Source organism: Sturnus vulgaris, chromosome 4 (genome assembly GCF_052056855.1).
Source record: "Sturnus vulgaris isolate bStuVul1 chromosome 4, bStuVul1.hap1, whole genome shotgun sequence".
Taxonomy (NCBI): Eukaryota; Metazoa; Chordata; class Aves; order Passeriformes; family Sturnidae; genus Sturnus; species Sturnus vulgaris.
Window position 1 is genome coordinate 72,318,614 of NC_142246.1, and position 17,508 is coordinate 72,336,121.

At 43.5% G+C, this 17,508-nt stretch overlaps 1 protein-coding gene across 3 annotated transcripts in view; it reads left to right on the plus strand.

The window, feature by feature from the left end:
• ARSJ (arylsulfatase family member J) overlaps positions 1-17,508 on the plus strand; it is a 149,858-nt gene that overhangs the window by 113,052 nt on the left and 19,298 nt on the right. Inside the window, exon 1 of one of the 3 annotated variants that reach the window (XM_014887928.2) lies at positions 2,760-3,279. The exons of 1 other annotated variant lie outside the window; for it this stretch is intronic. In XM_014887928.2, the coding sequence (XP_014743414.1) occupies positions 2,912-3,279 (368 nt within the window). In that variant the 5' untranslated portion in view covers positions 2,760-2,911. Of the gene's footprint in view, positions 1-2,759; positions 3,280-11,556; positions 13,658-17,508 lie in introns of those variants that run through there. One more of the 3 variants, XM_088164243.1, reaches the window with a different exon arrangement.

Genomic DNA, 17,508 nt, shown 5'->3' on the forward strand with positions numbered 1-17,508 from the left:
GGGTTAGAAAAACAGTTACAATATTAGCATAGGAGTGTTGGCACTTGAATTTATTTTTTTTCTCTGAATTGTCTTCCCAAGACCTCACCATTATTATTCCTGTTTCTCAGTAACTTGGAGTGAAACTCTCTCTCAGAAGGAGTGCTGGCACAAGGAATCAGAGTTTGCATGTTCAGCCTTCATGCTGGAGCTCTGTCCAGTCTCCTGCACCACTGTCAGCTTTCCGAGGCATCTGGCACCAAGGGCCAGTCAGGGCAGAGAAAGGAAATGAAATACGTGTTCTTTCTGGGATAGATATCTGTGTGTCAAACATGTCTGGCTCGGGAGGAGCAAGGTGAGTGGCAGCCTGACCTGCAATAACCAGCCAAGGGCACCTGGAAGAGCCCCCACCCAGGCTGCAGATGAGCCTCCAACTGCAGCCCTCCTCTGCACACATTTAATTTTATGGGCTCAATACACACAGAAGCTGCATAGCAAGGACTAAAAATATATCCCTTCCTAATGGTGTGCTAAATTCAGTTTTAAATAGTGTGTGTTTGAATTAATGTATTCACTGCACTCAAATACCTATGGATGTTCAGGACTCTTTTTCCCTCAGGGAAAAAATACTTCCTCCAGCTTTCACAACTCTTGTATTCTCTTCACTGAGCATCCAGAATGGGCTGTATAAACCTTGGCTGCAATTCCTAAGCATCTCCAAATATTTTCTTAAGTAGAATATTAATAGCACATTATCTTCTAAGGCCTCTCTACTTGAAGGTCAGCTGAGTATTTTGCTGACATAAGCCTACTTTTGTTTTTGCAAAAATGGAAGAAAAAAAGGGAAGCTTTGTCAGGCCCATAAAGAGAGAAGGTCAAGTTTATAGATGTCTGGCAGAGATTGCCCTCGGATATTTTCATTTGCAGCTGGGTGGGGACTGACAGGGTTTGGTATGGTTAACGGGGCCCTGGAAAGTCACAGGCTCTGTTCTCCTGTCCTCTAAGAGCTGTGCTCTATGGCATCTTCTTAATAATACACTTTTTCCCCTACTTTACTGCTAGAGAATATGTATATATACATTTGATCAGATAGTTATCATGGTACTCTGATGTTTGCCTGGGTCTATAGTGCTACTACAGCTTATATTAAAAGCAGATCATATTTTGTTTGTGTTAAAGGCAAAATGGTATCACTAATCCAAGTTGCACTTGACCATTTATGGATTTAGGTGTCTACATACATTCTTTTGGTCTTGTAAACATGGGAAAAAGGCAGGAGTAAAAACTGGAATAGAAAACTCTTTTAAAGGGAATGTAATTTCAGAGAATCGTAGAATGGTTTAGGTTGGAAGGAACCTCTAACTCCAAGCCTCCTGCCATGGGCAGGGACAGTATATGAAAATGTCACGGTTTCTTAAGTTTAAAGTTTTGGATTTTTTTTAAGAGCTTGTGCTAACTTGCTGTGATTTCAGAAGATGTTCTACCTCAGAAGTTAAACTCTGCAGGTTTTACAGTGCAGTTGTAATTTTATTGTATCACTTCTCAGTGTGGACAAGCCCTTACATAATGGCACACTGAAATTCCTCAATCCACTTTTATTTCCATGTTTTCCTGCTGTAGCATTGAAAACTTCAGCACGACGCTTAGTGATTTCTGAATAGGTCTTTTTCAATGGAAATTTAGAGTGGGGACTTTTTTATGCAACCTGATGTGAACCGAATCGGTCAGATTCAACCCAACTTAAAGTTCTCTCAAGACAGCACTACTTTATTTTAATCTGGAGGGATCCCAGAGGGATATAGAAAGTCCCTTGACTGGGACCAGCTGGAGCTCAGCACAGAGGTGCAGGAGCTAGAGGGCCTGGTCTAAGTGCCTGTTTAAGAGTTAATGCTTTATAAATCCTGGTTCGACTAAAAGTTGTTCATGCTGACTCACGTTAGACAGGTCAGACCTGCAGATTTACTTCAGCCTAATCGTGTGTGAATATCAGTTTCTGCTCCACTCGATGTCTTCCAGGACAGAGTGAAGTTGTATTTTGCAACTGCAGCACATTCGTACTTTAACCCAAATTCTTAAAAATGATTCTATTCTGCAAAGGCGCATTCCTGGCTTTTGCCACAGCCTCGCCAGAATTGGAGGGTTTGGGATTTGGGGCTGTTTTGTGGCTGGAAACAAATCCGGTACGTTCATACCTTCCAGATGTTTGTGGCCAAGTCAGAAACACTTAAAACAATCAATATTTCGAGGGGGCGGAACGGGGGGGACATGTAAGACCACCTCGCTGTGGGGGGGAGGCTGGGGCTGGAGGCCGAACGGGATGGGGGGTTCTCCTCTGGGATGCGGCGGGCGGGCGAGGGAGGGGAGGAGGTGCGGGGAGAGGGGAGGAGAGGGAAAGGAAGAAAAGAGTTGCGGGCGGGGGCACGAGCCGGGGTTGCGGAGGCACCGGGCAGGGAGGAGCGGGGCTGCGGGCGCTGCCGGGGCCGGGGTGCCCCTGTCCTCCGGCGGGTCCGAGCACCGGGAGCCACCGGGGGCGGTGGAGAGGGTGGGCGGAGGGAGCGGGGAGGGAGCGGCGCGGCCCGGCAGCGCCGGCGGGGGCGGGCGGGGGGCGGCCCGTCCCGGCCCCGTCCCGTCCCGGGGCGCCCCGGCTCGCCCCGCCATGGGCAGCGGCCCCGGGACGGGCTGGCAGCGGCGCCCCGGCGCGGGGCCGGGGGCGGGCCGAGGGTGCCGTGACCCCCGGCGGGGCCCTGCCCACCCGCCCGGCTCCGGCACCGGCTCGGGCGGCTGAAGTTGCCGAAATTGGGGTGACTGCGATGTCTCTCGTTGGGAGGAAGCCCTGACGGGCGCTGCCCGTCCCGAGGCCGCCTGGCTTTGTTGGGTTTTTGTTGGTTTATTTCCTTTCCGTTACTGTTTTTCTGCCCTCCCGCCGCGGTGGATGGCCCGCGGTGGGCGCCGCTGGCCGTGCCGCCCCAGCCCGGGGAGGATGGTGGCGGCGGTGCTGGCCGGGCTGTCCCTGCTCAGCCTCCTCACCTGCGGCTACCTGGCCTGGGGCAGCCGCCGGGGAGGTGCCGGGGAGGCACCGGGGAACCTGCTGGGAGAGGATCCAGCGGCCGGCGCCCCCCGCTCGCAGCCGCACATCATCTTCATCCTGGCCGACGATCAGGGGTTCAGGGACGTGGGGTACCACGGGTCTGAGATCCGGACGCCCACGCTGGACAAGCTGGCTGCCGAAGGGGTCAAGCTGGAGAACTACTATGTCCAGCCCATGTGTACACCATCCAGAAGCCAATTGATCACTGGAAAGTAAGTTTGCTACTACTTCATCATTCACCTCTCCAGCCTAAACGCTATCCCTGTTGGAAAGAGCACGGGTGAGCGTGACAGGCTCACATCTCGGTTATCTTATGGGCGGAACGTGCCTCTCTTAAGGGTTCCCGTAAAACTCTTGAATGGAACGGACTTGTGATAGGTTTGAAATGGCGAAATACAAAGGTGTCACGCAGTGAGGCAGGAGGGCTCAGCACTGCGAGCTGCCCCGCGGAGTGCTGGATCACATTGGTGCTTACAGCATCACTACCAGACGTGCTGGCTGTCAAGTAACGTTGCTATTGCTGGGGAGCGAGCAGCTCCGCTTTGCTCTGTGATTTCCAAGGGACTCAGAGGAGGAGTCGTCTCAGGGAAATGCCAGCCTTACTTTTTCTCCTCTGTTCATTGCAGTTGGGTCACGGGTCTGTCTGACGTTGTCTTGATGTGAGTTCGATCCAGGGGTTATCCTGAATTTAGGAGGTGGTTTCTCAGTGTGTCACCTGTGGATGGGCACAGGGAATTCAGGCTCTCTCAGCATCCTTATAGCTGCAGCATTTCTCTTGTCACTTTGCAGACAATTACAATCTTTACTCTAAAGCCACTAAAATAGGTGCCTCACCTGACTGGTGAAAGCACTGGATGGGTGTCATGTGCTTCGCCTTAAAGTTGTGTTATACTGTGGTCTGCTAACAAAATAATTACCCAACCTCAGGGCCTTCTTACATCAGAAGGTTAATGAGGATTAAGGGGGGGTGTTTAAGCATTTGAACTGTAGAAACGATTTCCAAATAACTCCAAGTGTGGACACATTTACTCTGGAACAAAACTGCCTTGTTTCTGTTTAGCTTAACTCCCTTTGACAGGAACAGGGAACTCTTAAAGGAGCAAAACAAAATGAGAGGAAAAAAGTTTATTTTCTCCTTTCCCAAAGTATAAACAGGAACAAGGCCATGTTAATACTGCTGGTAAAAGAAACACATGTTAAATAAAACAAGCAACTGGCCTGGTGTCTTGCATCTCCATATGGTAGAGCTGGAGATAATTCCCAGTCTCGGTCTATTTCCCAGACATGCTGGACCAGGGAGATTTGCATAGAGAGCTGACACATTGTCTAGAGCAAGAATTCCACACAGGTTTTTGTTTTGGTTTTATTTTTACTTCTTTGTGCAGACTATGTCTCAGAAGTTATTTCGAGACACCTCCTCACTCATTCATAAGAACAGAGTTGCCCTGCGGCAACCAAAGCAGCAGCTTCCAAGGGAAATGTGTGCCAGGATAGTGTTCAGTGCATCTTGCTTGTCTTTAAAGGCACGCAGCAGTTGGAGGGCAGGAGCTCGGCCAGCAGCACGTAGGCAGCCAGCTCTCTGAGGATGATGGTTTGGGAAGCAGTGCTTCACACAGGCAGTGTCGTGCTGCACAGCAATGACTCATGCAGCAGCTGCAGCAATGGGATGACCGGGTTCCAGTGGAACCAGGGGGCTGCTCTGGCTCTTGGAGGCTGCAGAGATTGTCTAAACATGAAAAAATTACAAGTTAAGAGTAACTGTAACTCGGTTTAACTATTTTGATCCTTCTTTAAATACAATAAAATGTAGGCATGTTCTGAAGAACCCTGCTCTTTTTGTTGGCTTGTCAGGCAGAAATGGTTCTGCAAGTCTGCCTGCTTTGGTTTTGGAAACTTTTATGGGAAAAAGAAATTTCTTATACTTCGTCTTTATTTTCTTAGTCTGCTGGTCTAAAGCCCTTAGAGCTTTTTTTTTTTTTAATGTTGTTCTACTTTAGCGAAAAAGGAGCTGTAGAGAGAGACCTATTTCTCATGAGTGAGAAATCAGGGAGGGATTGGTGAGGGGTTAATAGGCTGGGTAGTGTACTCACAAGGCAGGTTCAGAGAATGCTATTTCTATTCTTGCTGGAGATAAATGCCTTGATGACTGCTTTTAATGCCTTCTTAGAGAGGTGTTTTAATTAAAGTGCCAGGATTTGGACACTTCTAATCCAGGATAAGTACTCCTACTTCTTGAGTTCTTAAACAGGCTAAAGAATTGCTCATCTTCTGCAGGATCACCTGGATGCTCCATGCCTCCCAATGCACATCCAATGCTTAACATAGTACTGAAGAGTAGTTAAGGTTGGAAGGGACCTTTAAAGGGATCACCTAATCCAGCCCCCTGCCATGGGCATGGACACCTTGAACTAGAAGGTGTTCCAGACGTTACCTGTAGGATCAGTGAGACCCCGAGGGACTTGTGTAAATCAATGAGAGAGCACTGACTCAGGTTGCCAAGTGGAAGTTAAATTTCAGAGAAGACTTTGAATAGCCCAAGTTCTTCACAGGTCTCCAGGCAGCGTCTCCATGGGCTGTGTTAGTAGAGAGACTTTCTTTCTGTGGTTGTCCTGTGTGTGAACTAGCCCAGGGAAGGAGGCTGGAGTTGACATGTTAGAAGGAAGAGGCAGAATTGGTTTTTTCCCCCTGTGCTGTACCACAGTGTGGCAGCTGATGAGCTTGTCATCCTGATCACTTCTGAGTCCCTGTCTGTTTTCTCACACCCTGTGTGTGAGCCTTTGGCTACTTTCATTCCTTGCTTTCCCACAGTATTGTCACTTTCCCCATACACTCCATCCAAAATATGGCTTTTAGGCCACTAGTAGGGCTGGCTTCCACAGCTTTTTATTTTAGGCTTTATTTCTGGGTGTGTGTGGGGGAGTTGCAGCTGAGCTGAGCCTCGGGAATGGAGAAGAAAGGCATGAGCCAGTGGGCTGAGGGCCAGTGTGATGTGCTGGGGCCGTGCAGGGAGGTGAGGGAGCAGCTCTGCGAAGCAGCTGCACAGCTGGGGTGGCAGCAGGGACCTGGGTGACAGGGTGTGCTCTGCCTTGGGCAGCCCTGGGACACTGCCCGGCCTCTCCTATGTCCTACAGCTGGACATGGTCATCCTTGGGCTTGGGCTTGAGTGTGTGAGTGACATAAATGGTCTCCAGATGAATTGTTTTGTGTGATGCAGTACTTTTTGTGGTTGTTTTCTTCTTGAAAGTAGCAGGCATGCCTCGAAAACTAAATAATTTGAGCAGAATGGGATACCTGACTGAAAGCCTATAAGCTTAGATGAAAATGTGTTGGGGTAGCTGCCATTATGCAATGTAGTGGTATTTGCTGGAGCAATGCTTAATTTAGCAAAGGATTCTGACAATTAATACTGACTGATAAGAAGGGATCTAGACATAATATGCTGTAAATGCTTTTAGCATTATTTAGATACCTGCTTCTTCCTCTAGGCTCCTGGTTTTCTGCTGACCATGAGACTTGTAGCCTGGGGAGCATGACGTGCATTGGAGTTCATCTGGGCTACAAGAAGGTTCCTCATCTGTTCAGGAGCAGGGATCTCTCTCTGTAGAATCTCATGCACAGCTGGGGTTACAGATCAGTGAGAATCTGAGCTCCTTTTCTGAGTCATGGAAGTCCTGCACTAATCTCAGGAATGAGCTTTGCACTGTAGATGGAATGCAGAGATGGAAGATGTTGGGAAATGCTGAAAGTCTGGGGAAATAAATCCTTCTTCTCCCCTGGGATAAAATGGAATATTGAGAATTTGCTCATCCAAAGCAGACAGAAATAGATGGTATAATCGGTAAGCATAATCTGAGTGTTATTGTAATATAAGTAATTATAACTCTTTTCTAATTCAGAAATGTCACCCGTTTATAAACATATATATATAGCTATATGTGTTAGGCATATGGCTCTAGGCATCCCTGTGTAGTGATACCTAGTTCAGCATTAAAAATGACAATGTTTGAGCAAACTAGGACTTATTTTGGCAAACAGGAGTGGGCTAAGTACTTTGAATTGAAAGCAGTGTAGCTGACTTCAGGCAAACAGAAATACTTTACTGTGAGGGTGCAAATTCTTGGTAAGGCTCCTCTCTCCCTGCCTCCTGGGTGCATCCTGGCCCAGGCTGCAGTTCCAGCAGTGTTGCTCTGGGAAGGAGCCAGTACAGTGGTGCGTGACTGGGAAGTTACCTGCTGTGCTCTGAGCTGCAGAGAAGGGTTTGGAGCCTTGACGGGATGCTGGGAAGCATATATCACACTCCATTAGATGTATTCCCTGCTCTGTAGTTAACAAAATATGAGGGCTGCAGAATATCAGCCTTAAGTACCAAGAGGTGACCTGATACTTTATCTGCTCTGGAAGTAAAGGGACTTGGCAGTCAGTGGTCCCGAGTTTAATTCTGATCAGTGTTTCCATTAAGAACTGAGATGATGAAATAAAATGTTCTGATTAAATGTGCTGGTAAGGGAGGAGGGCCTGCCAGCATTAAGGGACTGTAGTGATACTGAAAATCATCTTGACAAATTAGAGACATAGTCTGAAAAAAAAGCAGAATTAAAGCCTGCAGTGATAAATAGAAGATACTCTGCTGAATTCCTGAAGCAGGAACAAATTTAATGGGCTGAGGATGGCGATCAACTCCTTAGACTGTATTCCTTTAGAAAAGTAGCTGGAATTACAGTGCATCATGCACTTGCTATGAGGTCAACAGTGTCATGCTGTTACAAAAAAGGTGAACATCAGATGAGTTTGTGAGAATGTGGGGCTTGGTAGGTCTGGGAAGAGCCCTTCTTCTCCACGGCTCGAGCACTTTTGCCCAAACTTGGGCATTATTCTCCAAGAGCAATATGTGTATCATTGGAGAGTGTCCAGAGAAGGGTGATCCCATATCTGAGTGATAACTCGGGGGGGAAGATCAGAAGAAACGGAGTTGTTTAGTCTAAAGAAGAGAAAAATGGGAAGGGATGGGGTAGGTCCCTGGTATTTTGATAGCTGTGCAGAGGAAGGGCATCGTGTGTGTTCAGTGTCATGATGAGTGGTAGAAGAAATGAAGGGCTTTCTGGAGCAGGGAAAACTTCAGGTCACATCAGAGGGAGAACCTGCAGGCATAGAAACTGTGAAACACTGGAATAGCTGGCTCTGAGAAATTGCTGGGTTTCTCCACCGGCAGTCATTAAGAGCGATATGTCAGGAATGACTTAATGGAGTTGAGTCTGTCTTGGGGAAAAGGGTTGAGCTGGATGGTGTCTCTTCCAGCTCAGATTCATCTGTGCCTCATTTGAAGTACAGATTAATACAGAAGGCCTTCTGAGGGATGGTGTGAATAAAACACTACTAAATGCCAGAAACTATTTCAGCGTTCACTCTGACAGAAAATGCTGTGTGAAAGTTTGATTTCAGTTTTCTCCTAGAAATTCCTGTTATTTGCAACCTCGTTTTCTCTGGAAATTTTCAAGATTTTTCCCCCTAGGCCTCATAACTCTTGGAGTATGTCATTGTTTATTTCTGCTGACTTCTTTCAGGACCATTTGTGGGACGGCTGCCAAAGATGTTGAGGTATCTTTTTCCATGTTCTTATGGTTTTCACTTAGGATGACATTGTCCATACATACATATACATGAAGCACGCACAGAGAAGAAGTAAATAATTAAAAGCAAGGACTTAGTTTTCTTTATTTTCTTCTGCCTCTGTTTGCTCTCCTCTGTTCTACAGAAAATTAGATCCAGGTACTGAGCTGCTCTGGCACATTAAGCTACAAGAGGTCTGTCCATATCACTGGAATTATTAATTGACTGCACGAAGGAGCATGTGGAGAACAGGGCTAGAAAGGAAACTACATGCAAACAATCAAAATAAAAAGTAGCACACGCAGGAAATAGCAAAGTGTAGGACAGGTTGTGGTAACTTTCCTTGCATCACTTTCTGGCAGCCTCTAAGAACAGTGTTTGATAGTTAAAGTCTGTAGCATGGAACAAACAGCATTGCCTGACATCTATAACTATATAGTGGAAACTGATTTTTGTTTTTCATTTTCCAATTTATACAAAGTATAGTAAGCTAAAGAAATATAGTTGGAAATAAATATAGAAAATCTGTGATTGTAAATTGTCACTACTCCAAAGAGTTTGTTATAGGCTTTTATCCTGCTGTTTGGTTTTGTTGTGTGTTTCAGCTGTAAAAGAGAAATTATATTCCACGGAAAAGTTAACCTTAAAGTAATTAAGGAATTTAGCTCTTATAGCTTTGTTCCTGCTACATGCTGTGTAATTGATGACACATAGTGCTGCCTGTGACAAGAAGTTGAATCAGTGGTGGCAGTGGATTCCTGTTCAGTTCTTCCTTTTCACTGTTACTCTTTTTATGGGGCCTTTAAGTGAATCAAGATGGGAACCTGAGAAGGGTGTCTGAAAATAAAACAGGAAATGAAAAGATGGGGTCTGCTTTCCTGTCAGATGATTTAGGCATAATTAAATGGGACAAATTAAATTAATGTTTTCGTTAAAACACTTTACATTTCATAGAAAGATTTTCCAGATTAGTGAGCTGAAGGTCAGAAGAAGGGAAAAATCTGTCCACATTCTTTCTGTCTCTGTGACACTTGCGTGGGTGATAATGCCACACACCCGGGGCTTTGTCTTCATAATTGTGTGTATCTTAGTTCAGGGTTGACTTTTTATTGCACTTCGGGTTTTAAGTCAATCTTTGAGATTTCCTATTCCCCTCGTATTTTTTGCTTGGCTTTGTATTGATTCAAAGTCAGGTTTTCTGTGCTGAGTTGAGTTTGCTCCGTTCTAGAATGTCTGTTCCAGAATGAAGGAGATAATTTCACCAGCCGTTTTTCAATTAATATAAATAGCACAAGGCAAAGAAGATTGTGCTGTGTGAGTGATCTTGTGTAGGATGTGTTAGCTTTCTCTGTATCAGTAAGTTTTTTTATCAAAGCTGCCCAATTTATTAGTTTTCTCACTTAAAAGCCAGTAGACCTGGCTGCTGACCTCAGCTTCTCTCTGTACGTGTAAATTGGGAGGCTGGAATGCAATAGGAAGAGTTCAGAAAAAACCCAAGGCAGCCCTAATGGGTAACAAATGTAAAGGATTAATACAAAAGGTGTTTTAACCATCTAGGTTTGACTAAAATAGCTCTGTGGTCTGTGATGAAATTGCAGAATTTTAAATGGGAAACTTTACTGTACGTGCTGGCTTATAATAAGAAAGCAGTTAAATATGTTTCATCATTCTAGTTCAACTGCAGCTGTAATACGTTAATTAATGGTGTCAGCTATCACCTACATATTAATTCAGGCTGTTATCAACATATTATCAAGCTCAAGGTTGGAGGGACAGGATGTTGTTGGAGTTGGAAAACAAATCTGGGATAATTAAGTACATTTTATTCTGCTTCAAACACAAAATTATCTTCTCGAATGGATCTCTGCAGATATTAGATAATAAGCATTGAAGTAGACATTGTTAATATCATAAGTATGTTGTGGCCCCAGAGCCTTTATTTTCAACCCTGGGGCAGAAAATTCACATACAGAAAGCAGACCTATTCCTTATTTTTCTTACACTTTAACGAGTGGTTAATGAGGATATTTGTGCCACGGCAGCTTTCTCGCTGTCATGGCACTCTGATTGTAAATGCAGGATTCAAACTAAATTACTTTGGCTTTTAATTATTATTTTTCCTTTTTAGTTGAAATATTAATTCAGCTTTTTGGAGTAAATTTTAATTCCAGTGCATCCTCTTATCAGAATATTAACTGTTTTCTAGCCAAATCTCTTGTGCCCATTTTCTGATTCAGTCTACTTTTACCTCCATTTATGCATTTTAAACCATTCCTTCCCTGAAAGAGAATCTTCTTCCATTATGAGATAACATTATGTAATTTTTCTTTGCATTTATAGAACACAAGTGGGTACCAAGGTACTGCTTTAGAGGCGATTTCTGTGATAATAAGCTCTCATGAGAAATGAGTTCCCTTCTGTTTTGAAGAGGCAGAAAATTATAAATTTGAAGAAACACTATAATTTGAGGAAAATGGGAAGCTGAAGGGAGAGGAGAAAATTAGTCTCAGGATAGGGAGAAGCAGTGTGGTATCTTTAGACTAAATATACTCTAATAGGTCCACTGTTGCCTCACAAATTGTACCTCTCTGAATGTAATAAACTTTGTCAAAACAATATTTACCATCACATTTTATAAACTCAGTTTTAGTTGTCATGGATCAGACTTGATAAAGTCATAGAAAACTGGGTTTGAGGGGACCTCTGGAGGTTGCTGAATTAGGTCTCCTGCCTGCTTAGATCACACAGCAGGGACGTGCTGACTTTATAAACTCTTCTTTATTGTTTCTTTCCTCCTGGAAATAAAAAAATATTGCCAAGTATTCAAGAAATTGGATTCTTGACTTTTAGGGAGTTCCCTAACTTAACCATGTTGTCAATTTTAGTAAAGAAAACTGTTTTATGAACTTCTTTATATTTAATTTTTTTTTCTTTTAAAGGGCCAATCGATGTAATTAGGGACTTTGTTAATGACTACAGCACAATGGCAGCTCCTTCCTTAATTGTTCCATGGTCCCATTTTCCAGAGCCTTCAGAGGAAGCTATTTCAGTCTGTTTGCTGATTTTTCTTAAGAGCAGATTTTTTCTTTACTCTTGTACACACTTGACTACCATTATTCCACATTAATTCTGATTTGCCGTCTGTTTAATTCTTAATTCTTAAATTATTTTGTGTTTCTGACTTGTCAAAATAAAATTCTTGGTAGAGGGGAGGAAGGAACAACTTCCTTCTGTGTTGTTTCTCCCCCTGTCGAAGTACTCTAGGCAAAAAATGAAGTATTTGGTGCTTGGTTTATGGCCCTCTCCATTCTTACGAACTTCTGTTTTCATGTTTCCTACGAAATGTGACCTGGAAGTGCACTGGGGTTTAATAGCCTGAATTTCAGCTGTTACCTCCCACAATGCCTTGTCTTTAGCAGTAAACCGATTTAATGGGGTTTTTATATATGTATATATAGATGCAGCGTTTCCTGGCAAACCCTTCAAGTGCTTTTGAATCTGAAAAACTGTAATGTCAAGATGATTCTTCCTGTTCAACGTGCAGCCTCCATGCATCTGAGTCATACCTGCTGACTTTGGTAACAAAAACATTTCTTTTGTTACCATTAACCATGGTGAATCACAGTAATGCAAAATGAGATTTGTGGGCTACTCTGCTTTGCTTTTCTTTATAAACAAGATGCAGCCTGAGATATTTTAAAAGAAAAAAAAAACAGAAACGAAGTGGAGCATTTCTGTATTAAACGATTTCATGTCACAGTTGGGTTTTGGGGGTACTTGGGGGGACATTTCTGCTCCTTAATAAATTACTGATTTGCATAATGAATGTACTTGGGGTCAGAAGCAGGAGGAACAACTCAAGCAGTGAGTCAGACAAGCAGGATTTTACTTCCTGCCCTTGTGGTTGTTCAGCCAGGTTCATGTGTTTGGGAACCCTTGCTGTGGGGTGAGGGTGCCCATCACCCAGGGGGAAGGTGGTGAGCAATCCCTTTCCTGCCCAGTTAACCTGGAGAAAGCTGTTGCCTGCTGTGTGTTTCTCTGGTAATGTAGGTGTGTGTGTTTTAGAAAATGAGACTATTTATTCACTTGACCCGGTTGCTGGTTCCTTCTGCAACCTCCCATCCTTCTAGGGGAAAACCACAGGAAATGATTCTGTCCGTAGTAATACTGGTGCTCTGTGTGACCCTCCCCTCCTGTCCTTCAGGATGCCTCCCTGACCTTTTTCACACTATCCCCAGAAAACACTCAAGCCTTTCAGGTCATTCCAGAATTAGTTTTAAACATTTGCAGCCTCCCAAACCACTTCCAGGCTTTCCTGGATACCAGCCCACCAGGATGTCCTTTTGGAGTCTCCTCTCTGCTTCCAAGGCCAATCAATTTAAATCATAAATCCAGACTTAAATCCATTCTCCTCATTTTCCCCATTATCCCATCTCCGGCACCAAGCAGAGGAACAGCCAAACCAAGTCTTCTCCACAAGAAGGAATTGTCTCACCCTGTCCTTTAGTTCTCTAATTCTTCAGGTTTTTTTTGGCTGAAGAGCAGATTGATGTGTCTTTCAGGTATAATCAGAATTTATGTTCCTGTTAATCAGTTACTGGCATAAAGCTTTGTATGCACAAAGAAATACTATTTATACTTTCCTTATCAGTATTTTAAAGCTGGATTCATTATAGCTGATCACAGTTCTAAATACACTTCGAGGGGTATAAAAGATAATACTGCTTGCACAGTTCTGAAATTATTTTGAAACGGTTAAAAAGCCTGTTGTCAAAGGAGATTTTCTAATAAATGTTTGATTTTCTACCATGTAGCTTTCCACCAGCATTGTATTTTAAAACTCGAAGAGAAAAGGTGATACTATCAGAGAGGAGAAGGAACTTTACAAATGTTGTGCCACTCCCAGGAGTGTTTGGAAAAGAAAACAAACCTAAGGCACTTGGAAGGAGTTCAGGGGTTTCTAATTAGATACGACATGATATGGTAAGTGATGTGATATGATATATAGGAAGATTATTCACCTTTTGAGTTCACCCTTCTGTATTCAAACCAAACCACGCTTTCCAGATTTACTCTAAGCCCTGGAATTTAGTTCTCTGCTATGCCAGCCTGCCCTAGCAGTGCAGGGAAATGTGTTGCACTGGGATTTGCAGGCTGCCCTGAGAACAAGGTGTTTCCAGGAAAGCAGATGTTCCTTGTCCGCCTACAGCGTCCTTGGCTGCGCGGTGACCCGGCTGCTCCTGCGGGAGGAACCGTGTGCTTGGGGCACAAACTCACCGTGTGTGCTGGAGAGCTGGTGTTCCTCACCTCAGCTCTGGGGCTGCTTCCCTTCATGGCCCCTGAGCTCACTGCCCTGCTGCTGGACAGTTCAGAAGGGAGGGAACAAACTGGTTTCTTTAAGTCCACAGAAGAAAATTCAAGAAAATAACGTTTTAAGAAATCATAATAAATTACCATGGCTGTCCTTCTTCAGGAAACCATTAAAAATTACTATTTAAATATGTGGGAATAACTTGTTCCTAAAAACTTTCAACAGAGATTTCCACTCTTCCCCCAGGCAGTCTTAGCTGTAATTCGGGTTATATAACTTTTAAAATGTCTAACTTCCATCTTTCCTCCTGCAGTTTAAGCCTCTGGTCTCTTGGCAATTTTCAGGTGAAGAACTTACGTTGCTACAAAAGGTGATAAATCTCCCGTACATCTGAGTCTATTATCACATCTCTGCTCTTCCTTTCTCCAGGCTGAGTAAATTCAGTTCTTTCCATCTTTCCACACAGAAAAGGGTTTATATACCTTTGATGGCTCTTAATGTTTAAAAGGGTTTATATACCTTGGTTTATATAGCTTTGATGGCTCTTAATGTACTCCTCCGGACTTTTTATATCTGGGCCTATTTTTTATTGAAAAGTGTCATCTGGAACAGGACACAATGTTCCAGTAAAAGTTTGACCAGTCCTGCCTTGATGTCTTGTTCTCAATCCCAAAGTTACTAAAATATTTTCACAGTTGAGTAATTGGAAGGCAGCACAGCAACTCCTTTACTGGCATGAATTTACCTCAGCAGAAAATATGGGCAAAGCGTCTGTTTATCAGAGAATGTTTGAGGCTTTTCCGCTGCTGATGGGTAGGAAATGTCACCAGAACAACAGATCTTGTTCTATTTTTACCAGTTCAGCTGTGATCTGCCAATTAAACCAAGCTGATCATCCTTATGGGCTCGTTCCTGTGAGAACTCCCACGTTCTGTGCAGCACAGGGCGAGGTGTGCTCAAGCCACACCATCCCATGATGAGATAATGGCCAGGTTGGAGCTCTGTCCCCTTTCTCAATGTTTGGATATGAAGCAAATTCATTTTCTTTCCTCTAACCTAGCTGGGAAACCTGTGTTTTGTTGCCTTACTTAAAGCAGGATGGCATGTTTTTCCTGAGCCCTCATGTAGGTCCCGATAAGACAAAGCTTTTTTCCCCAGCACCAAGTCATTGCTGTCTCACCCTCAGGCTGGGCTACCAGCAAGCCCCAGATCTTCTCTTCTGCAAGAAACTTAACTTAGTGCTGTTGATTATTCCACCCCAAAAGCAGTGCTTTGTAGTTATTGTAAGTGAATTGCCTCCTGTTCGGTTCAGGTTATTCCTCTAATTCAATTTCCTTTTGAATTTCAACTCTCCAACAGGCAGTGCAGCAGTTTGATGAGTGCAAATTTACAGTCTGAACAGGTTGTGAAATTTAATCTGTATAAATTTCACCTTAAACATATATTCATAACTCCTATGAAAATAATCACTCAAAATGTAATTAACTCAATTGCTTTTTTCTAATTCCTCACAGATGTACTGTAAGAATGAAAAAGCCTGCAGCTTAGATGTATTTATTACAAATCTTTCATTTTACAACTTCAATTTGTCAAATCAGTTTTCAGGGTTAGTTAAAGAAATCATATGGGCTTGTCATAAAACGGTTTGGGTTGAAAGGGACCTTAAAGATCATCTTGGTCCACCCCCTGCCACAGGCAGGGACACCTTCCACTATCCCAGGTTGCTCCAAGCCCTGTCCAGCCTGGCCATGGATACTTCCAGGGATGGGGCAGCCACAGCTTCTCTGGGAAGCCTGTGCCAGGCTCATCCCCTCACCCTTTCACAGTAAAATGTCTTTTTCATGATGTCTTTTTCATCCTTGGGCTTTTGGAGTCTTGGTTGTTTATGTGTTTAGAGTTTGTTTTGTTTTTGAGGTGTTTGTGCTCTCCCTTCTCTGTGTTTCTGCTTCATCAAACAAAATAATGATCTCGAGTTTCAGCATGCCAATGTCAAATGACCCATGTCATTGTCCATGCATCCTGCTCTGCTGGAGTGTCACTGCATGTCACCTGCAGGTAGTAAATAAAGATAAGAATAGGCCAAGTGCTCCATCTTCATTTGCTTTGGTATTTCTCTGAAGAAATGAGGCAGGCAGTTTCCCAAATGAGCAGGCAGAGCCTTCTCTGTGGCTGTGGTGTTGTGCTGAGGCTGGCAGGACAAGGCTGGAATAAGCTGGGAATCCAGGCTGTCCCAGTCTGAATCTTGATTGTGGACCTGTGACAGTGAGCAAGGAAGGATTTCTCTTTCACAAGTTGTAAAAGATAAAGTTGCTGGATTGTATTTCATCATAAAAAATGGTCAGTATTACACATCAAGGTGCTGGTAAGTCATATGCAGGGTCAGAAAACTAATAGGCAGCTACAGCTCTGGTATTCAAAAATACAAGTACATTTGTGCTCTTTAAAATTCTTACTTCTCTGCTGAGCAAAGACCTATTTCATGATTTAATGGACGCTGATACATAAAGAAATTTTCTTAAAAGACCATTTGAAGCTTTCAGGTCTTTTGGGGTAGATATATGGTGTTTAACAGCCAGGACATTGCCTACAAAATTACTGCTGGGCCTTCATTAAGTTTTAAAGATTAGAGATGACCAATTAGGCACGCTCCAGGTGTTTCCTCTGCTATAGGTAATACTGGTTTTTATTGGAATTATGACCTTTATTTGCTTTTGAATCATGTCCAGCAAAATGGAATTGTCACTTGTTATCAGTGAATTGGATTTTGATTTTGGGAATAAACCATGCGTGCTCTTATTTGTGCATAAGTTTCTTCCTTGCCAAAAAAACATGGATTATGATGAAGAAGGGAGGAAAAATAATTCCTCAACAGAGTAAAGCATAAAAGATATATCTGTATCTATCTGTAGCTATAGATATGTATAAATTGCCAGTTTCTTTTTATAAACTGGCATTATTGGAGAGGGCAAGGTCTGTTGCTCAGCCATTCTTTTATGGAAAGTAAATGTGCTGTCTCACCTGAACTCAGTCTGGCAACCAATGTGCATGGCCAGAGTAGCTGGCTTTAAAAAAACAAAGCAAAAATGTACAAAGAAAACCCCCACCCTCGTCGAGCCTAATTCCCTTGGCTTGCACAAGGGAAATTTTGAATTTAGCAAATGGAACAAGTGTGCTCCAAGCCTGATCTGTTTGGGAGCAGTTGATAAATTGTGTCAAAACAGTCCTGCGTACTTGGAATTAAATCCTGCACATTTCTGAAGAAACACTTGCAAATATTACCACTCTGCAGAAGTGTCTGAAACAGTTGGTGCTGGTGCAACACTGGCCAGGCAGGAATGGAATTAAAATATTTCCTCTCTGCCGTCTGCTCGAGGCTTATCAGCTGCTGATGCCATAGAGAAACCTGGTCTCTCTATAGTACCCTGATCCAAACTGAAAATATTTTCCTGCATAAACAGTTTTTAAAGAAAGGTTTCAGCAACTTGGGCTTTCACAGCAATGCTTTAATTGCAGCTCACAAACT